Source organism: Cyprinus carpio, chromosome A1 (assembly GCF_018340385.1).
Source record: "Cyprinus carpio isolate SPL01 chromosome A1, ASM1834038v1, whole genome shotgun sequence".
In the NCBI taxonomy this organism is placed as follows: Eukaryota; Metazoa; Chordata; class Actinopteri; order Cypriniformes; family Cyprinidae; genus Cyprinus; species Cyprinus carpio.
Window position 1 is genome coordinate 5,547,576 of NC_056572.1, and position 23,396 is coordinate 5,570,971.

At 36.8% G+C, this 23,396-nt stretch overlaps 1 protein-coding gene across 8 annotated transcripts; it reads left to right on the forward strand.

Moving 5' to 3' along the window:
* Positions 1-1,331: 1,331 nt before the first annotated feature.
* LOC109079158 (ETS-related transcription factor Elf-2-like) lies at positions 1,332-23,237 on the forward strand. 8 transcript variants are annotated; one of them, XM_042723818.1, is made up of 10 exons: positions 1,332-1,686; positions 11,896-11,998; positions 12,095-12,215; positions 12,965-13,169; positions 18,986-19,096; positions 19,222-19,398; positions 19,555-19,635; positions 20,752-20,941; positions 21,097-21,459; positions 21,546-23,237. In XM_042723818.1, the coding sequence occupies exons 3-10, from the start codon at positions 12,141-12,143 to the stop codon at positions 22,219-22,221; spliced, it is 1,878 nt and encodes a 625-aa protein (XP_042579752.1). In that variant the 5' UTR covers positions 1,332-1,686; positions 11,896-11,998; positions 12,095-12,140; the 3' UTR covers positions 22,222-23,237. The 8 variants fall into 8 exon arrangements, with proteins under 8 accessions (XP_042579752.1, XP_042579897.1, XP_042579826.1 ...); XM_042723963.1 differs by having other exon boundaries at positions 11,896-11,975; XM_042723892.1 differs by having other exon boundaries at positions 11,929-11,998.
* Positions 23,238-23,396: the final 159 nt, after the last annotated feature.

The following is a 23,396-nucleotide window of genomic DNA, read 5'->3' on the forward strand; positions in this document are numbered from 1 at the left end:
ACTTCATCCCAATTACAAGCAATATAAACAGCATATTAATATTTGCCCTTTACCTTTGTTAGATCACATTTATGAATTAAAGTTCTACAAACTTGTGCAGGAAAAGCAGGGGCAGAAACACAAAACTCACACTTACACTTTTACAGACTCTCTCTCGCTCTCTCTCTCTCTCTCTCTCTCTCTCTCTCACACACACACACACACACACACACACACACACACAAAACAAAAAACAAACTAAAATAGTAAACAACCATGTAAAATAGTAAATAATAGCAGGCCCAAACAGGAGGACAGAGTGAAGGTACACAGGACCTACAATTTCCGCACTTTTATGAGCCCAGGTCCAGTGGACCCGAACATTTTGTATATAAATGTGTGTGTGTGATATAACATTTGTTCTGATGTTCTTCACAGGCTGATGAGTATGAGTTTGAAAAAAATAATTAATCATATCACACAACTATAGGTACTGTTCCTTTAAATCCAAAGGCATCTGCTAAATCCATAAATGTAGTGCTATTTTAGTATAAACTAATTTGTGTTTGACATTGTTATAACTGTTACGATAGAAATTATGTATCAATGTATGTATTTAATTATATCAGAAGTCAAACAGCAGGTGGCGCTACATGTATGTGGTTTTTTTTTCATTCCACAAATAAATAAATAAATAAAATTACCAAGAAAGGCATTATTTAATAAAACGAGAACATGAATATTAATATGGTTATATCAGTGGTGTGTAGTGGTGATCTGAAATGAGGAGCCAGTCCTTTTTTTAATTAAATGTAAATTCCTGTCCCAGTCACATGTTCTTGGTTAAATAAACATTACTTACACTACCAGAAAACAAAAAAAAATGTATTTTATATGTTTACATGAACAATGTAATCAATATTCTGTTTATTAAAGCCAAGTTTGAATCTCATTAAGTTAGGGTTTTTAAGCATTTTACATTTATTCCAAAATAATAACTCAACGCAGTAACAATTTAAATAATATATTTTATTCGTGAACGTATGGTCAGCTATTATTTTTAATAGGTAACTTTTAACTATTTTTTAATTATTGGGTTCATCAACTAGTCAGATCCAGTCATTTGGCGATAGAGGCATTGCCTTTTCTCTCTCACATGATTTCCCCCCCATTCATTTCGATGACCCCCACCAAACTCCCCCCACGCTTTAGGGAGGTCTGTCGAAATCGGTCGAAATGTAATGGGCTCAGGGTTGGCGAGAGAGACGCGGACTTTAACTTTACCTGCTGGTGTCGCTGTTGCACAAAATTCTCTCTCTCTCTCTCTCTCTCTCTCTCTCTCTCTCTCTCTCTCTCTCTCGCTCGTTCGTTGTCATTCTACTACATCATGACACTGACCTGGATCTTCTGTCTGCAAACACATCCCCTCCATGTCCTCTCTGCTCCAGCATTTTAAGGGACTGAGTTGACTTGGACAAGTGGTCTTGTGTTAGCGGCCCATCATTTAGTGTAGTTCGGTGTGTCGCTTTAGACCCGTGTATGTGTGTATGTGATGAGCAGTGTGTTAGTGTTAGCGCTTAGCCGCTAACGGCCACAGTCTGACGGACTCTCACCCACCACAGCCACCAAACTCTCAGCGTTACTTAAGTTTGTCTAAAACAAACAAGCACAGAGTGTGGGTTTCATCTGGAAAATCAGCTTTTCAAGGTAAGAAATCTACTTTTATGTATTCCATGCCACAAAGAAGCATTAGCAGGGACTATGCGGTTATATTAGCTTAGCTCTGTGTAATGAAGCTAATGGGGCACTTTACGGTGCGTTTTAGTTTCGATTTACAGTACAGAGTAACTCCAATATGTAGTCACATGTTTTATCGTTTATCTGTTTAGAAGTGTCTATATTTGTTGTGTTGTGAGCTCCTCTGTGCCGTATTTGCTGGCTGGCTAAGCTAAATGTTTGCAAAGAGTTGACAACTGTAAGTAACTATAAGCGAGGAAAACTGTTTTTTTTTTTTTTTCTTTAAAGAGCACAAGGATACTTGAAATGATGGTTTCCCTTTTAAGGAACCGAGATAACATTGGTGTGTGGTATTTCCTTCAGTGTTTATATTGTAACGCCCACTTATTTGGAGAGAGTACAGCAGGATCAGGGCTTTGTTGTAGTCACTGGGTAAACAGTGTTTTACACGCATTCTCATGGTAAATGTCAGGATTGTATTTGCTGGCATGTAACACTGTTACAGTGAAGTGCACGCCTCTGGTAAGATCTCATATGCAAGGCATTATTTTTTGTGTTGAAATCATGCCACAGACTTTTTTTCATAGGGTTTGATCAATTCCCTTGGCAAGACATGATGTTAGTTTATCTAGGGCTAGGCCACTGATCTTTAGCTACATTTAGACCAGGGGGTTTTAAACTGGGGCTCAGGGACCCCCAAGGGGTCGCAGATAACTGCTGAGGGTCTATAGAAATGTTTACAGAAAAGTAATAAATAGATTAAATATAGTACTGTGTTAAATAGAAAAATAAAAAATAACATTAAAATAAGCAAATTAGATTAAAATGAAGGAATAAACATTAGATTAAAAATTAGATGAAAATAGAGTAAATACTCATTAATGAGTAAATAAAAATTAGGTTAAAAGAAATGAGTAAATTAATTAATAAATACAGTACTGTAATGAATAAAAAAAGATTAAAATAATCAACAATTAGATTACAATAAATGTATAAACAATAGATTAAAAATAGATTAGATTATGTAAATAATAAAAATTAGGTTAAATAAATACAGTACTGTGATGAATTGGAAAAAAAAAGATAAAATAATTAAAAATTTGATTAAAATAAATTCATAAACATTACATAAAAACAGATTGTGTAAATAATAAATATTCAATTAAAATAAATAAGTAAATGCTAAATAAAAATTAGATTAAAATAAATGAGTAAATAAATAAATACATTACTATGAAGTAAAAAGGTAACTTAATAAAAACTAAATATTTTCCAAACAACGTTAGACACATTTTTAACATCAGTTTTTCACAATATTAATTCAGTCTTTATACAAAGATTTGGATCTTTGGATGGATGTCTCTCACACAAGGATGCTCTAATTAGTGGTATTTAAAAGATTGAAAACCCTTGATTTAGGCTACTGAGAGTAACGGGAAGTGCTGAAGTCAACGACGGTGGACTTTGATCTATCTAATCAGCAGTTGCTGATTTCAACCGATAAGGTCTGTGAAAGGTGCAGGACCTTGAATAGATTTCTTTTCTCCATAAGGAATTACATCTCCTACATGTCTGCTTCCATATCACAATACGATGACAAATATTCTTAAAGCAGCAAAAAGATGGGTTATTGAGACAAATGAGCATGCATGGACAGGTCAAATGGTGGAGAGATTAATTCATATGAGGGTGGAGTGTAAAAGCACATTTCTGTGCGATGGATTATGTCCTGTATGCATACGTTGCAGGGTTTCAGACTGAATACCCAGGTGAGTTTCTGTTTGTGCTTTCATTGAATTGTGCAGTTTTTTTCTGCAGTCCTCAGTGTTCCACTAAACTGACTCGGACTTATCATAGGATGATTTTTAAATGCAAATAGGCATGTCAGATGAATAATACTGAACAAGACTGAATAATAAGCTCTTGAATAATAACGAAAATTGACTTTCTCACATGCTCTGAACTCTGAAAACATCAAGATTTTGCAACAAAAAAAATTATAGGGTAAACATTTGGATTTCATGTTGACAAGAAAAATTATAACTGGATCAAACTGGTTTTCCTTGCTTTTCCAGATGCTCCGAGATCAATTAGTGAGGCGTGGTTCAGTGCTCTTTGGAACTAGAATTAATAAATGTAAAGCCTTTGCTCCCATGCAGTTTACATCGGCATGGACATAGTTTTTCAGCTGTGCCATCTATGTTCTGTTTCTTAATTATTGATTTAACTGTACTCTGAGGGATATCTAGTGACTTAAAAATCCTTTCTGTGTTTTTCAGTTAATTTTTTTTGTGGCATGATTTTTACTTGATGTTTTACGTTTTGTCACGATAATGCCTCACGAGAAGTTGGACTTTCTAGATAACTTTCTAGTGATAATTTAGGTGTGCTTTATTAAATCATATAAAATACTTTAATTTTGGATTTTTATTTTAATAATTTCTTACTTTAAATTCTGTGCACTGCTGTGGTGGACTGTGGGAGGCTGACCATAAAACCTGCCATTTAATTTTTAGTCATCAAATATCTGTGTTTGAGTGTGGGACAATTTATCTGCTTTGTGAACCAATTTTATACAAGGTCAGTCAACATTTGGTCAGTGTTTGGCTCAAATATTTGACCCCCACTGACTCATGCACAGTTCCCCCTGTTTGCCATCTGCAGTTTTGTGTGACTGGCTCATTATATAAAAAAAGAACCACCATATCAGTTTTACTAATATATATATTTGTCCTTGGAGTAGTTTGTTGCTATATTTAGTGAATATTAAATGAAGAGTTCTATCAATAATACCATTTCTGTCATTATTTGCTCTAGTGGTCGACCGTAGGACCACACTGACCGTTACCAATTAATCGACCGATAGTTTTTAAAATGGATACTGAACAAAAAATAAAATAGTGCATTAAGTTCAAGTTCAAGTTGAGCTTTATTGTCATTCCGCTACATGTGTGGACATACAGTGGAAAGAAATGTCGTGCCTCAGAGGACCACGATGCTACATAAATACAGACATACAACAATGAAGTAAAACAGTATAAACCTAAACACAACTAACCTACTGACAGATTTTGACTATAAATATACTATATATAAAAGTTTACCTATACATAAGCTAAAAAATACAAATACAAATGCTTCACATAATACTATACTAGGGCTGGGCGATATATCGCATGCGATTGTCACACGCATTTCATCAGTAAAGCCGGTTCCCTGATTAGCGCTAAATCTCCATCACCTGCTTTCAAATGGAGCGGCATTTAATAGACAGAGCCGTAGTTCACTGACAAGCTACGCAATATCGCGTTCATTATCAAAGGCGATTCATCTGCGATAACGAACGCGATATTGCATAGCTTGTCAGTGAACTACGGCTCTGTCTATTAAATGCCGCTCCATTTGAAAGCAGGTAATGCAAGATTTAGCGGTAATAAGGGAACCGGCTTTACTGATGAAATGCGCGTGACAATCGCATGCGATATATCGCCCAGCCCTATACTATACCTATACACAACTAACCTACTGACAGATTTTGAATTTAAATACTATATATAAATGTCTACCTATACATAAACTAAAAAACAAAAACAAAATACAAACTATACAAATGCTACACATAAACACTGTACCTATACACAACTAACCTACTGACAGATTTTGAATATGAATATACTATATATAAATGTTTACCTATACATAGACTGAGAAAGAAGAATATATAGATTATACGAATGCTTCACAGAATACTGTACATGTGCAAAGAGAAACATTGTAAGTCAAGCAGCTGGCTGGGGAATAGTGCAAGATGATTTAAGTGCACGAGCATGTAAACATACACATATTTGAGTCTCATGTGGGATTATGTACACACAGCAGTGTGTGTGAAAAGTGTCTTGTGCACAAAGAGGAGATTTGCACACACACAAAAAAAGTTTCAGACAGTTTTTCTGTGATGTGGTAAGGTTTGGAGGGTGTAGGAGGGGAGATGGTCCATGTTTCAGGAGGTAGAGGGTTTGTGTGGGGTTTCAGAGGAGGGCGGGGTAATTTGAGTTCAGGGCTCGCACAGCCTGGGGGAAAAAGCTGTTATGCAGTTTGGCGGAGCGGGCTCTGATGCTCCGGTACCATGGTGTTGGTGGTCTAGGTGAGATCCTCTGTGATGTGCACCCCCAGGAATTTAGTGCTGCTGACTCTCTCCACGTTCGAGCTGTTGATGGTCAGTGGGGGGTGGTCAACGGAGTTTCTCCTGAAGTCCATCACAACCTCCTTTCTTTACTATTAAAAGACCTCCATAGTTCTTTACTATTAAAAACGGTGCTGAACCATACCTTGTAAATGAATAAAAATATTAACATTAATTATGATCATTAAAGTTAGATCATAGTTCATTATCTAATGTTAACAGAAGCAACTTTAAAATTTTAAAATGTATTAGTAAATGTTGAAATAACACTCTAACAAGGAACAATGCATTTATTAAAGTTACAAATGGAGTCTTATTGTAAAGTGTTTCCATTTCCTTTTAACAGTCATGCTTAAAGATGACCATCTTCAAATATTAAAGGCCATAGTATTGAAATTATATAAAGATTGTATGTATACTCTCACACTTTATATGCTTCTATTTTAGAACATGTGATTATCTCACCAATAATTTTAGTCACACACCGGGCAAAAGCACAATTCAAGCGGCAGTCTAAAACAGTTTATTTAAGCACCAAACTTGCAAAAATTATCTTCAATAAAAAACAAAGCAAAATAAAAAAGAAAGAACATCGTTGTTTAAAAAAACAGCAAAGAGAAAGCGTATATTATAGCTCTCTATATAAAACATACAGTACAGACTTCATTACAGCCACAGAAAGACCAATGTTTTCGCCAAACCTGGAAAATCGGCATGGATTTTTCCAGATAGTTTCGGCAATCAGCTATCGGTGCCGATTAATCGGCAAAACCGATCAATCGGTCAACTTCTAATTTGCTCACCATTGTGCCATTATTGAGCTGTATGATTTGCATGTGGAACAGGTAAAAGGAGATTTTGGACGGAATGTTCATACTGCACTATTCCAGACAATGGTTTTCAAGTTGTTGAGATGTTAGATCAATAAATTGTTACAGAATGACAACTTACAGTATGCAATATTGGTAATCTGCATATTTTACATTGTTTATACTTTTATAAAGCTTGAAAGGCTTTTGTCACTGTATGCTTGTATTTTATGCTTAAGAGCAGCATAAACATTCTTTAAAATATCTCCTTATGTGTTCCATGAAAAAGTTGTATATGTTGTTTTCTATATATAGGCCTATATGGTGAAATATCCCTTTAATGCAGAAGAAGGCTACAGAACTGAACTGAATAGTAAAAACAGAAGTGGTCTTTTGTCAGTTAGATGACGTGTTTTGACAAAAAGCTCAGGCCAGTAGATTCTCATTGAGGAATAATTTGTTGCATCTGGAGGGCTGTTGGGTGGAGGCTGGATTTTGGCATCCGTTGCGTGTGTGTGTGTGTGTTTCTAAAGGTGGGACGTTGCATCACTGGAGAGTCTGTTGAGGACACAAAAGCAGCGTTATGCCCTGGTCATGTGATGCCTGTTCAGAAAGCTCCGACCATGTGATCCTGCCTCACAGAATGCTGAGTCGAACTTACAAACGCTGCCTCACCCTTGAGATGTGAGCATGATAGAGAGAAAGACTGAGAAAGGAAAGATTCAGAGCCATTAAAGAAAAAAGACGTAGAGAAACAGGTGTGGACGACAAAACAGGAAATGAAAGCAATAGTGTGCAACAACTCTACGGTGCAGACTACGTGCACTTCTCTCATTCGGTCTTTACTCACTCTTTCCCTGATGGTGCTGTGGGGAAGGTGTCTATCTTTTCTGGAGTCAGTTTTTTGGAATGTGGAGATATTGCAAGGACAAGGAGTGGACCAGGAATGTCTTAGGGAATTGGAATATGTCTTGGAATGGAAGAGGAACACGGTGGAATTCCACAGCTGCACCAGGAACAATAGGTTGGAAACAGATGAATTACTGCTTGAACTTCCTTGATGCTATCTAATTACATAGCTTGTGTTGAATTGAAACTTTAAGTAATGATACAGTCATGATGCCATTCAGCCAGAAAGTTGTTGTGGGCTATGCAGAAATTTTATATGGTTTCTGTTTATTTATTGCGCTGAAAATACAAGATATGTTGTTCTTTAGCAGCAGTTATGGGGAAGGCTCTAATGGGGAAGCTGAAAGAAACTTGTCATTTGGTGATTTGCGGATAACATGATCCAGATGCATCTATGAGGAAGTGTGTGTGTGTCACGTTTAGTCGCCACACCCCTCTTCGTCCCTGCAGACCTTGTGACTGTGTTGCCGAGGCAATTAGGCAGGGAATTTATTAGAGCACTTCAGTGTCTGTTCGTATGGCATTCTCTATTTACTCTTTGGAATTATCGAAAGGAAAAGCATATATCTGTGGTGCCATGAAGACATTTTATGTGGTGTAAGTTTTACAATTTTTAATTTATTTTTTTTCCAGAAAATTATTTAATTTACTTCGATTTATGTTGGGCTGAATGATAAAACGATAACGATAATTCACAATAAAATATTCCTTGACAAAATGATAACGAGTTCGATTAAAAATGTTTGATATAATGTTTATGCACAAAAAGCGGAATGAAACCATGCTAGTCATTTGAACAGCGCCAAGCAGAGCATTTATCCATTCGGTTCAAAGTTTAATAGGCAGCACAGCACAAGCTGAGCAGATGCGTTTACTCATTGATAAGTCTCAGTAATACCACACTAAACAGCACAAACAACATAAACACTGAGCACAACAAAACATTTGTAGTAACACTAACTGCACCATGGTAGAAACGGTGCTGATAAACAGGAGAAACACTGTGTGCAACGATACAGTCAAAAGGCTTTTAAAACTACAAATCGCTATCATTTACCATGGATTTACTGTAGTAACACTAACTGCACCATGGTATTGTTGTGGCAGAAATGTGAGGCATTCATTTCAAATGTTATTATATTATTAATCTAGACATGTATTAAAGCATTAATGGAATATAATTACAGTATTTTTGTGATTAAGCTATAGCTTTTGTGCATTTATACTAAATGTATTTAGACTACAGTTTTCCATACAAATACCATACATACATACAGAAACCATATAGTTGTATTTTTACTGTGGTATTGAGGTGCTAAATGTGGTTTTAACTGTGATTATCATGATCTAAATATGCTACTGTGGAAGACCAATAGTTAATGTTAGTAAACACAAACAGTCAGAATAATTAAATTTCACCTTATAAAAATAAGGTTTTACCCATTTGTTTTAACAGATGTTACTGTTTTTGATAATGAACATAAATTAATGTTAATATTAATATTTCTGCCTGCACTGCAAACTCGGCTGAAGATACATGTCATCAAAGTCAGCAACACAAACTGTTTCATGATTTGGAACAATATCACTCATTAGAACATGCAGAAACTTATAAACTAATTTTTCTGTTAATGTATTCATGTTGTTAAGGAAAATTGACTGGAAAAGTGTTCAAAATGTCTGGTTTCTACAACTGTCACTTGGGAGCAAAAATCTGCCTTTAAACTGGTACTGGCCATATCGCCCAGCCCTAGCTTTATGTCATACCAAAACTGCACGAGTTTCTTCTGTGAACAAAAAAATAAAATTATATTTAATGTTTGATATCCAAAAATAACAAAAAAGCAACACAAGTAGCCGATTTGAGCTCTTACAACATGCATGCCATTATTTGAATGTATGTGAATAAGATTTGAGAGCTGTGGTGGAGGGAGCAATTTTAAATAACTCAAATTTTGGCTGTAATATGCGTTTTTGTAGTGTAGTGCAAGTAGTGTGTTTAAACTGAACATTTCAACAGTCAAAAGTGCACTACAAATAGGCCGATGATGTACTTATGTACTTATTTAATTGAAAATTGAATTGTTGAAAGTTGGACATTTAATGCACTTAATGGCCACAGATTAATTACATAATGGAGGGGAAAGGATTTCCCAGATTTTGATGCTGGATGATAAACGACTCCAAATGTCATACACTAGACAGTACATTCTACGTAGTTTAAGTATATAGTGTAGCTTGGGGTTGAGACAATGATAAAAATTTTCCCGCTGGTTAATCATAACAATACTGACAATACTGGTATCACCCGGGGGGTGGGGGTGTTTGTTTGAAGTTTTCTCTCTTTTCCTCGCTTTCCTTTGCTTTTAAATGAGCCCGGTCTCATGATGGAATGGACAACAACAAAACCATACAACGTCAAACTTGCTTAAATTAAGCATAGAACTTTCATTAAAGGGGACATCGGATGCCTATTTTCCACAAGTTGGTATGATTCTTTAGGGTCTTCATGAAATGTTTGCAATATACTTTGGTTAAAATTCCTCAATAGTAGAGTTAAACAACACCCTTTTTACCTTGTCAATAACAGCTCTGTTCACATCGACCCGTTTCAGTGCAAGTCTCTTTAAATGCTGATGAGCTCTGCTCACCCCACCCCTCGCTTCTGTGGAAGAGGAAAGGCGATTAGCAAATAATCATAAAAATATAAAATGTGGGACTTACTTCCCGAGGTGCAGCTGGATTACGAACAGTGGGTACTGATCCATCCCTGAGTTTTAACTTTTTAGCAAAACCTGCCTTAATGAATCATTCCTCGTTCAGAAAGCAGTCTAGAGTAAAATTATTTTGTGCAGATATAAACACATTTAGGCAGCTTGGGAGGCGCACTCCCTTCAAAAAACAAAAGTAATCCACTGCATCTTCAGCGGCTCAGATGTCGGGAGTAAATCACGACTGTTATGTTCATTCTTACATCCAACAACAAAACACCTTTAGATGTCGAAACAACTTGTGCAAAGTGATGTCACCAAGAATCTATGAACGGCTTAACCTCATAAACTGATAAAGATATTATGATATGTGAGAATTTGAAAAGGAAAAAAAAAGCAATTTAAAAAACCATATAAAAATAAATTACCCCTATAAAAAAAAAAAGCACTGGATGGATTTTTATGATTATAGGGTATTTGTGTACACACACTGCCAACACACATTTAAGTTCAAACACCATGTAAAAGTGAATTTCCCCTTTAACAAAACAAATAAAAATACACCAAATAAATAAGAAATATAGAACATTTAGGCTATTAGCAAAACAAATAAGAAAGTTGGAGGCACGGCATACACCTTGATGTAAAATAAAATAAAAACATTACACTGTTTAAATAAAGTAAAAACTATTCGACAACAAAAACATTTGTTGATGATTTTTTTCATTGTCGACATTGTTGATCATGTCGAAAAACCGTTTCAGCCCTATTTGGGACACAACTTTAAAACATTGCACACAAGTCAATTGTGGTGATGAAATGAAATATAATGGATGTTTAGGACATTTAGTCTTTGCTTGGAAGCATTTGCTTTTTTTTTACAATCTTTTTTTTTCTGCAGTTGACATTATTTCAATAACATTTAAGCTCTTAAATATAATATAATATAATATAATATATATATATATATATATATATATATATATATATATATATATATATATATATATATATATATAAACCTATTCACAGTTTCTCTTTTTGGTAACTTAAAATGGCATTTTAGGGTGATAATTCTCAGTTACTGGAATTGTAATTCATATCTAGTCATATGGCATACTTTTATGCTGCTTTTTTCTAGCTGCACAGCATTCATTCACTTTCACTTTTATTGCATGGAAAATAATGACTAGAATGTTCTGTCAAACCTCAGTTTGTGTTTTTCATGGATAAAATAAGTCATACAGGTTTGGAAAGACATGAGAGTTGAGTAAATGATAAGAGAATTTTCAATTTTCATTGAACCATCCCTTTCGTTTTCAGTGGTTTGAGCATGTGCATGTGCTCTGTCACTTTAGCTGTCTGGAGCGTCGTTGCAAAGTCACTCAATAATTCAGCTGCTAGACTGACCTGCTGATGCTTCTTGTTTCTCTCCCAGTCTTTCTTTTTACGAAGATGTATTGAGAAGGACTTTTAATCTGCCACTGTTTTGCAGCTGTTATAATTTCCATTTCAGCTTCACAAACCAAAGTATGTTGGTTGTTGCCATGGCTTCAATGTTTCACAGGCAGGCTTCCTGTTTTGATGTACCGTTTCTTAGCAAGAGTGAGTTTCCTGTTGAACCAGGCTGAGAGAACGGAAGAGCAGGTCACTTTGGCTCTGCAAAAGAGGTTCTTGAATGTTTGAGATGTTGTTTCTTTACAGTGCTAATGATCTTTTTTTTTCACTCCATGTCTTTTGTCTCTTGTCCTGCTGTCTTACTGCAGTCCTGGAGTTTGCCACAGGGGGTCAGCAGAGTGTGGGGTATGAGTGATGACGTCTGTGGTGCTTGTAGATAGTGGAGGAGCAGTGGTGGAGTATGTTACTGCAGTGGATGACCATATACCGGTAAGATTATTATTTTTTTTTTAAGCATATTGGTCCCTTTATATTATGTTGCTGGTATTATGCTACTGGCATGAATATAAACATGAAACAAAAATGTTATTGTTATTTTTTAAAGAAATTCAAGCAATAAATACTGTTTTGTGGCTCTTTAATGTGTCGTGACAGATCTCTGTAGCGCCTCAGTTCAAGCGGCACGTGAACTGATGATCTCTTCCTCTTCACCAGTTATATCACAAAATAAACATGAATGAACATCAGAAGATGTCTTGTTTCAACCAAATAAAGATGTCAGTCAGTACATACCAATTTTCAAGTTCAAGTCCACCGACGTTAATCGACTCTCCTGTCTGATTTATTTGTCGGACAAAATGGCAGATTTGGCGTTATGATTGGTCAGATGGCCTGTCAGTCAAACTCCATGCGAAGGATCAGTTGGAATCACTTTAAGAAAGATTCTTTTTCCATCTAGAGAAAATTAAAAATATCACCAGCGAATCTTCAGCATGTGCTTATAATAAACAGAATGTTATCGTTTATTCGTGTAAACGTAAATATATGGTTTTTGTTCTTGTTTTGAACGGCCCTTTAGAGTTTAGTAGAACTGTCCAAACTGTTGTTCATTATAGTGCAGTAAAACTTTACAGCACCTCTTGATTTTTTTTTTTCTTTTTGAAAGAATGAATGTTTGGAAGGTTTATTTTTAGTTTTTAGGTTTCTTCTTGTTCATGGAAACTCTGTTTTCTGTCTAGGAGGAGGGTGTGTATGAGGTTGAGGGTGAAACAGAGGAAGAGGTGGAAGGAGAGGTGGAGTACCCTGCGGTGATCGTGGAGCCGGTGCCCGGTGCGCGGTTGGAGCAGGGCTTCGCTGCTCAGGTGCTGGTGTACGATGATGAGACCTACCTGATGCAGGGAGTGGCTGAGGAGCAGGAGGTGGAGACAGAAGTGCTGGAGACAGGTGAGAACACTGTTACAACATAACCACTGTTCTGTCTGGCTCATTTTCGCTCAACCTATGAGAACACTTGACTAGGACATTCGAAGGTACACACCCTTTCATGCTTCAGTATCACTTCATAAATACATATGCACAAACTTTAATGTATGCACACTAAATATAAATGCTCACAGTCACACTACCTCATAGGGATGTAAAATTTATCGGAATAAAACCAGAATTGCAATTTGCAACCTAATCACTTACAAAAACAAGGGGCAACTGTTTTTTTGTCCTTAACTGATCACATGCCTGTCGTGTCAGCATAAATAATTATACATTAACTTCTAGCTATTCAAAGCACATCTATATTGAATTCCCCATTATAATGGCAGGAAAACCCTTTGCCACACTTTACTGCAGCTACCACTCTTACTTAATGTGCTTTTGTTCACTTGAACAAAATGCTTTTTATTCCTGATTGCATATTAAAATATTTGGAATCTTGTGATTTCCAGCAGTTGATTTTGGCAGAGAGACTTTATGAAGCGAATGTTTGAGAAACATATGACTTGTAATCTCCCAACCAAAATACTGTGTGTGGACTTGGGTTGTGCCGATAGACGATAGTATCATGTATCGACGATAGTCAGAGATATCGACGATAGTAGATATATTTGTCGATAGTCAAGACGATATTAGGCTCATTCTCATATTAATGTATTTAATTATAATAATAATAATTATTATTATTTTTATTTGGCGGCCTATTATAATTCGGCTATCAAATTGCCTCGCTATTTCACTTCAGCACCGCATTTCACACACATGCGTGCCAATGAGGATTAGAGCCGGTGAAGGAGTCTCCAAGCACAAACAGACGTAGCCTACTGCAGATATAAGGTATTTCATTGCACTTTAACAAGTAATCTGAACGGCCTATATATGTACAATACTTTAACCGAGCTTAATGCCACAGTTATGTTAGGATGCATCTCATTCGTTTCTGTTGGGGTTGCTTCGGGCTCGTCATGGGGCACGCGGTCCGGAGCCCTGTATGACTGACGCATCCATTCAATTTAACTTTACTCCAAATATATGAACTTACCTGTTTTAAATATTTTATATTTAAAGTGTTCGTTTATGTCCAATATTTAGTGTTAAATTGTTGGTCTTTAAATGAAATGTACTAATGATTTTCACCATTGACTGATTTTGCAGAACATTTAGACTGATACCTTCTGTGCGCAAATGTGGCAAATTTGTCACAGGACGCGCGGTATGACAGTTGTGTCCGACTACATATGAACTAGCCGTTTTAAATACAGTATTTTTATATTTAACGTTAGTTTATCAGTATGTTTGAAAGTATATTTTTTCGATTATTGGTGATTCCATTGGCTCACTCTCGTGCACCTATGCTATGACTAGTACAGAGTCTCCCTCTTGCTCCACACATGCACAATAATATCGTGTATCATTGATCTCACGGGCGGATGATATGATGATTTGAAAAATGACCATATCGCCCAACACTAGTGTGGACATTGATGACTATTAAATGCTACAGAGACGGTTGACTATAATAGTTAAACATTGCTTTCTTATGTCTCAGTTATGATAGTGGTTATATACTTTGGTTATTTTTGTGCTTCCAGAGTATTTGTTATTATATGTTGTATATAGAACACTGTCCATATGGGCTGGGATTTATGGGATATAAATCCTTTCAGAGGGTAACCACAGAAACATGATTTTGCAACCATGTGGCCCAAAGATAGCTTTCTTGTTTTGGTTACAGTTACTATCAGTCAAACACAGGGCTGCATCATTTTCTGATCAAAATGGGCCTGTTATAAGAATGATATTTTACTGATGTATCAGAGATTGTCACTTTAAAAAAAATATAATAATAAACCATCATCATTTGGTCATCCCCATCTTGTTTTTATATATATATATATTTATTTGGTGCCATGGCCTTGTCGTGTGATGGGTCTATACCGCCCTCTTTTGGACATTATTTGAAGTGTTGCGCAGAATATGGTCAGCACAACTTATAATATTTATAATGTCGATACCTAGAAGTCACTTGTAATGTCAATATTTAGAAGGTACTTATACTAAGTACTTAAAAGTGTCACGTGACAACATAATACCCCGCCCCTTTGTTATTCGTCCAGATACATTGAGATAACAGTTTAAAAATGCTTAAAAGACAATATGAAGATGTTTAAGAACATTTTATAAAGAATGTCCAACTAGATAAGAATAAAATACAAAATAATATCACTGTCTTTTCAGAATTGTTATTTTTAATTATTTATATATCTTAGACACTTTTATATCAGTGAAAGTGCTTTAACACATTAAGAAGATGTTTAAGAATATTAAACTGAAAATGTCCCTCTAGATAAAATACGACGCAACGAAACTTGTCTATTCAGAAAAGTTATTTTCACTAATTTGACTGTGGAGAATTTTATGTATCTTTTCTTTTAAAATACGTATGTGCGTTGGTTTAGTTACTATTAGTTACTCTGCACTTTGTTTTTGTTTTTTGTGCGTTGGTTTAGTTACTATTAGTTATTCTGCACTTTTTTTTAAGATTTAAAGTATTTTTGGGAAAATGCGTAAATCGAACGTAAAGCAGAGAGCGCATAGGATTTCCTGTGTTTGGCGCGGAAGGATCTGTGCGCTGTTGAGTTTGTTGAGATTTCCTGTGGAGGCGGAGTGATATGCGAGTCATGCGTCCGTAAACGCTTTCAATGCGAGTCAATGTGAATCTGCACCTCTGGACGAAACATGGCGACGTCGCTGTATGAGGGACCCGCTAACCAGCTCGATCTACTTATCAGAGCAGGTAAAAAGACCAAAGCGCGTGTTCAGCCTCGCCAGCGTTGGTTTGTTTGGGGCGCAGCGAGCGCTGAGATCCGTGAAGTTGTGCTGTAAAGTAATGGAGGGCATTTCAGGAAGTGATCACCTTGGATGGCAACCTGCATGGCGTTGCTTAATTTTCTTAGCTGCTTTTCTTGGAGTGCTGAAAAGTAGCGTGAAGGTGTGTTTGTTGTGTTGCGCGTGACCAGCGTGCACAGTGTTGAGTTTGCACGGCGCTGAGGGCGTTTTAAATGTGGAGTCTGTTAGAATAACGGGTTTCTCTGGAGGTGGTGCGCTGCTCTGAAACCAGGAAGTGGGAGAGATGTTGTCTTTCCTACGTCTTTGCCACGCTGTCTGGAGTCGGAAGGGCACTGAGTTTTAGTTTTAACTCTTAAATACAGCTTACTAAAATGTGAATATTAGGTCATCTATTGAGTGGATTGTTTTCTTAATAAAATAGCGTCTGAGAGCTTTTACGTTTGACGATTGCTTTATTTTGATGCCTCATCGTCAAAGGAAATATGGCATATCGGAGGAAAAAAAAATCACGCGGAGCCACTACATTACAACCTCAGTTTTAGTTTATTTATGGCGTTAAGATGTGTGCAAACAATATTGAGTTTAAGTAATAAAATACATGTTTGCTTCATGTCGCAGATGTCCCGTTATCTAAACGTGCTCGCTCTGCTCTCTGCACATTTTAGCGCTAAATGTTAAGCTCCGTGAGCAATATTTAACGCTTAATTATGTCTTTAAACTCCACTTTGTCTTTAATGACCTTAAATGTGTTGCTGTAAAAGTGTCGAGTGGATATTTGACTTTTTTTTCCTGTAAATGTTTAGATTTTAGAGGTAATTTGATGGCGGAAGCATTGTTATTCCAGTGGGCTGGCTAAATTTTGAGTGACAGCACTTGTCGTCCAATAGTATTGGCGTCGCGTTCGAAATCCTACACCTGACCAATTATCTAGCTTGCTTCTTGGGGCGTTGATCAGAGAAGCGGCCAATCAGATTCGGGGCGGGGATTGAGTGGCAGGAAGCTCGGAAAGCGTCTTCAGAAAGAACTGGAGGGAAAGCTCTGACGACTGTAAACACGGAAGTGAAGAGGGACAGCACTACTTTCTTGTGGACCGCTATTTTAGTGATAGAAAACTAGTACCACACTATTCAGTCTCATGTGTCATTTGTTTACGATTTGCTGATTTGTTGCTGATGGTAATTTACTTATTATTATACGAACAATAACAATGACGTGATTAGCAATTTAGCAGCTTTTCTAGTATTTTATGAACATTTAAGTGAATCTTCATTCCTTGTTCTTATAGGCATAAAGCACGTGTTGTATTTTTTGCTTATTTTTTAAAGAGTGTGACTGATTATTATTTTTTTTTTACATTTATTTTTAGCTTTATTTATTTATTTGTTTATTTTTTTAATAAAAAACAAAAATGGCTACCAATCATCACCCTCTTGTTCTTCCAAAAATGATGTGGCATAGTGCAACATTAGGGTGAGTAAATAATATACTGTTGATTTTTTTTTTTTTTTTTTTTTTTTTACGCAAGCTATCCTTTTAAAAGTATATCTACATAGACTAAAAAATATATATATGTGTAGTACTAAACAAACCTACAAACAATAGTTGCAACTTTAATTATTGTTTTCTAAGAAGTCTACTTATATTAACTTTGCAGTGTAGTCATGTAAACATAAGAATTTTATGTTAATAACTACACTTTGACTTGTGTCCTGTCTCCAAGGACAGATCTTTTAGAATACAGGAAGTAAATGCATGCTGGGTCACCCATTCTAGAGGACACTGTGTGTATGTTTATGACTGGGACTGCCTAAAGATAGCCCCCGTGTGTAGCAACAGACACACATAGCCAAACATGGGCAGGCTCAGGTTGTAATGGGAGTTCAGCGGCAGATTGGATAGACTGGCACAGGTGCTAGTGGCTCTGGATGTTAACGTCAAAGGGAGCAGGGCTGGAGGTGCCGTCCTATATATGCATGAACTGCTTGTCTGAGATCAGCCTCTCTGCACCTGTTTCTAAATAAGAGCGTCCAAGGAAGTGACTTGTCTGTTAGCAGATGCTTTTAACTGTCTTAGAGCACACTAATTGGGCTTTGAGAAGACCGGTTGCAGATATGACACCCCTGGATCTATTTAGTAGTCTACAGTTCGTAGGTAATAAGTCCTTATGGGATTTACGTTATATGTCCTCTCACACTCATTTGTTGTAGTTTTATTTATTGATTCAAAACACTCATTCTCAGAGTGCTCAACTTGCATTGTCACTCATCTCAAGTCTTTGAAAATAAATGACTTCCATTGGTGCAGTCATTGCAGATTGCTGTCAGTTTTAACTCCTCTTTAACTGTAAGGTAGTGTTTTTAAAGCTCTTCAGTACCATATTAATGTGTTAGTCACACACTTGATTTAGTCTCCATACTAAGTGGATGTCATCAATGAAACTTATTCAAGAATTTTCAAGAGCAAAAAATATTAATTTTAAATATATTTGATAAAAAAAAAAAAAAATGTAATCTCTTTTCTGTGGACATCTTGTTTTTGGTTTATCAATTGCTAGAACAGTTTTCTCTTGTCACTCATGCCCAAAACATGATGTCACTCATTTTGTGGAAATTGTGTGAGTTTTGGATATTATATTAAGTAACCCTGAATGCACGTTTTCCATCCAATAGCACCCTCTATTGGCAGCTCAGTGTACAAATATTCTATTTAATTACCGTACACTACTGTTAAAAAAATGTAGTTTCATTCATTCAATATAAAATAGCAATACACTTATTTAGAAAAGGTGCATTGAATTGATCAAAAATGGCATTAAATAAATTTCTAATGTTACAAAATGTTTCTATTTCTGAAAGAGAAATGGATTAAAAAAATGTAAAAAATCACAAAAGCATTTTTTGTGTGTGTTCTGTCTGTTGCAGTGGAAGCATCAGTTCATGGCTCTGTGCAGTGCTCAGATAAAACCATTGAGGCTGCTGAAGCTCTTCTGCACATGGACTCTCCCTCCAGCTTGCGTGGAGACCGGAGCCCAGGTGAGCACTGCTTTCTCTTCCTCCATCAACTTTAGCTTTCACATCACAAAATAAGACTGTAGATAGCCACACAGTGAGAAGAACATCATTTCTAAGATTTTTTTCTTTTTTTTTTTCTTTTGTAGAGGCGTTTGTGCCTCCATGTGTCAACACTTCGGAGTTCCTGCATGCTGCCATGCGACCTGACGTTCTGACAGAGACCGTGGTGGAGGTCAGCACAGAGGACTCGGAGCCTATGGAAGTGGTTACGGTTCTTCAGGAACCTGAGATTTTGGAGACGGAACCCACTAAGAGAAGAAAATGTGAGAACACTATTGTGAAAAGCACTGTTATGAATAATTTTACGTTTATACAAGTTTACGTAGATTCTCTTTGGCTTTTTTCAATATTAACTGAAACTTTTATTTAATTGACTTTATCTTTATATTAACTGTTCTTTATATGTTTCATCCTTTCAGCTGGGCGAAAACCCAAACCCCATCACATTTCAAACGGATCTCCAGATCTGGGCATCAAGAAGAAGTCCAGAGAAGGGAAAGGTATGTCCTATAAATTCAGTGCTATATGCATATGATATGCTTAGTGGGTGAAGAAAAAATTAATTTTGGGAGATTTGACATTGCTTTAGAAAGAAACAAATGTACTAAATGTACAGTTTATAATTGTCGTTATTAAGTATGATTACACTACCATTCATTTGGGGTCATTAAGATTTTTGAGAGGAATTTATTACTTTATTTAGCAAGGATGCATTAAATGTTATACTTTCAATTTCAAATAATTGCTGTTCATCAAAAGTATCTTAAAAGCACAACCGTTTTCAGAAATAATTAGGATAATTAACACATTTCTGTGACAATGAGGACTGGATGAATGGTTGCTGAAAATTCAGCTCTAGCATCACAGGAATAAAAACATAAAAAATGTATTAAAAAGAAAACAGTTTTTTTATTGTAGTGTTTCACAGTATATCTGTTTTTACTGTGTTTTTATAAATAAAGCCACAATGAGCATAAGAGTATTGTTTAAAATAAAAAAATCATTATCAACCCTTTTGATATTATGTGCATATAATGATGGTGACGTTCTTGATGGGATTTGTAAGATCCACCCCAATATTATTTCTTTTTGAATGAAACTTAGTTCGGTTATAAGTTGTGTTTTGCTATGTCAGTAGGTTGTTAATTAGCAAACATTACTTAAATTATGCTTAAAGGTGCTGTAAGATTTTGACTACTAAAGCATAAAAATACCATAATATGTTTGCATATATTTAAGAAACATGCTAAGTTAAAATACTTGTTTATCTGAAAAACAATGCTGCAGTCAGTTATTCTCCTTTAAAAATGTGCGTTCTGGGCCTGAATGTAAGTGTTTGTTTTGGTTTGTGAAACCTGCCCACTGACAGTTTACCAAATTGCATTTCGGCACCCCGAGTTGCCAGTTGGCGAAAAACACAGCATATTTCAATTTGTTCATCGTCAAGTGTGCTCGTTCCTGTCGTCAATCTGGCAACCTACCTCTGAAGAGGAGGGGCCGGGTGAAAAAACCCTCTCCAATATTTCGAATTTGGACTGCAATACCTAGTTCAACCGCTCGTTGTCAATCCTACATACAGCAACTTTAACTCATGTGATTTTTGTGTTTTCTTATAGGAAGTACATACCTGTGGGAGTTCCTGTTGGACCTGCTGCAGGATAAGAACACCTGTCCCAGATACATTAAGTGGACACAGAGGGAGAAGGGCATCTTCAAGCTGGTGGACTCTAAAGCCGTGTCAAAGCTCTGGGGCAAACACAAGAACAAACCAGACATGAACTATGAAACCATGGGCAGAGCGCTCAGGTGAGGAGCTTGTGTGTGCAAACACCATAAGATATTTAAAATGACTTTTTCCAACACGTTTTGCATGGCTTAAATGCCATATTGACCAGTTGTAATTGGCTTCCATAACTTATCTCTCTGTTCTAATGTTGTATTTGTCTTTGTTTCTCTCTCAGGTATTACTATCAGAGAGGTATCTTGGCTAAAGTAGAGGGTCAGAGGTTGGTGTATCAGTTTAAGGAAATGCCTAAAGACATTGTTGTCATCGATGATGATAAGTGCGACCCAGGCGATGGCGTGATTGGAGAGAAGACCTACGAGCGCGTTCCTCCCTCATCTGACACTCTATTGGCAGCTGACCTCTCCAAAACCCCTGCCACCTTGAGAGGGGGCGGAAGGACTGTGGTCCATCTGGGATCCCCAAAAGCTAAAGCTGCACTCAATGCAACTCCTCTTCAGCGCATTGTAACGGTCTCCACGTCAACAGATCCATCACAGCCGTCCCATACCACCTTTATCCCCAGTGCCAATGCACCCAGGTAACCAGATTTAAATTTGTTAAAAAATGTTTTTAAAAAAAATGTTGATTTTTCGGCATTGTTTTAAAACATAATCTTGTGTCCAGGACTGTGCGGGTTGCTATGCAAATGCCGGTCGTCATGACAAACTCCTTAGGACAGAAGATCTCCACTGTGGCCGTGCAGTCAACAAACCCTTCGCTCCTCACCACAGCACCTACCAACACCGGCTCAGCAACTGGTGCGAATGCACCCAAAGTCCTAATCCAGACCATGCCAACGATGGTTCCCGCCACAGCTGAGAACGGTGACAAGATCACAGTCCAGCTCGCCAAGATAATCACCATCCCCGCAACCCAGCTCACGCAGTGCCAGCTACAAACCAAACCGGGCACCCCAACAGGCATCAATCTGATGGGCACCCCTCTCGCCGTCCGAGCCCTTACGCCCGTGTCTGTGGCATCAGGGACGCAGGTGGTCAGATTGGCAGTTCCAGCCCAACAGAGTCCAGCTCAGGCAAAGACGCAGATCCCTGTTTCAATCCAGACGCAAACTCAAGTCCCAATCTCCATCCAGACGGCATCAACTCCGGCGTCAGTTCCAGTTCAGATCCAGATTCACCAGAGTCAGCTTTCTCCAAAAGCAAAAAGCGTAGCTCAGATCTCAGAGTCGAAACACGACAGCACTTCGGCAGAACAGCCTGAGCAGGACAATCCCACACAGGACGCAGCAGCAGTGGTGATAGAAGAAGGTTCAAAACCACAATCCGAAGCAGACAGCTGAAGAGCGTTTCGTCAGTCATGAACAATAATAAATGAACTTCTAGTCCCCAGATACTCTTGTCACATTCTGGAGTACAAACTGGAGATTAGTTGACTTGTACAGTGTGGTTTCATTTTATATATATATATTAAAAAACAAAATTAGGCAAAGACCACACTTCTCACATCATGTGGATTAAATCTGGATGTCCATCATTTCAATTGAGTTGTTAAAGGGACCAATGTAAAGAACACTACACTTCTCCCTTTTTTTTCTTTTTAATCTTACTTTGACACTAAGAACAGCTAAGCAGAACACTAAGGAGTGAGTAGATGAAGTAGTCAAGTATGTGAACTTTTGAGGGAGGATAAATTCAACTTTTTATAACTTGTATAAAGTAGTTTTTTTTCTTTAACATTAAAATTGCAAGGCAAAACCAGCAAGATTCTTTTGATAATCACTGTGAGTGCACACTTCTGCCCGTGTTTCACAGGAACATGTTCTACTAAGGGAAGAAATGGACATTGTAAATATGAATTATACAGTTTACTGAATTTATAAACAATGCAGCCTCAGAACATTTTTTTTTAGTTTTTTTTTTAATTTTTCAAGTCAAACGTAATGTTTTTTTTTTTTTTTTTTTTCTCACACACAGTATCCAGCACAGTATTATTGGCAAACAAACTGCAAATAATTTTTTTGCATTGTTGTCTCAAATCACCTGCAAGAAAAACAAAAAATGGTTGTACCATTTAGGTGTTATCAAATCCAGATCCAAATCCCGGAATGATGCCAGTTGGTCAAAACAATGAGAAAGAAAGATCAGTTTGGCAGCATGCATCCTCACTGCGAATACATTTCCTGCGCATTTGTATTCTTTTGCTTTTTATTAGTCCTTAAAGAGGGAGAACAAGATGTTTGTGTTAAGAATGATCTAGTTTGTATATTCAACATTTGAAGTATATTCTATTTTGTTGTACTCTTGTTCCAAAGTGTACTCGAGTAGATTTTACTCAAATACAAAAAATATTCCTGAATTTGTGTGGTGGTGTTATTGATATGCCTGTCAACTGCAGAGCTCTTTGTTGCATCTCACCATTTCATCTCTGACAAATGACAGATTGGAGCTTTAGGTGCGTTGAAAACTTAGGGCTAGACTGTATGCAACCGCCAGACCGGATGTGAGGTATTTTGAA

What these genes read in the sequence shown, in the direction of transcription:
- LOC109079158 (XM_042723818.1), top strand. Translation starts at nt 12,141, where the DNA reads ATGACGTCTGTGGTGCTTGTAGATAGTGGAGGAGCAGTGGTGGAGTAT. An exon ending in GACAGAAGTGCTGGAGACAG is followed by an intron (nt 13,170 to 18,985) that starts GTGAGAACACTG and finishes TGTCTGTTGCAG; the next exon opens with TGGAAGCATCAGTTCATGGC. An exon ending in CCCAGTGCCAATGCACCCAG is followed by an intron (nt 21,460 to 21,545) that starts GTAACCAGATTT and finishes TCTTGTGTCCAG; the next exon opens with GACTGTGCGGGTTGCTATGC.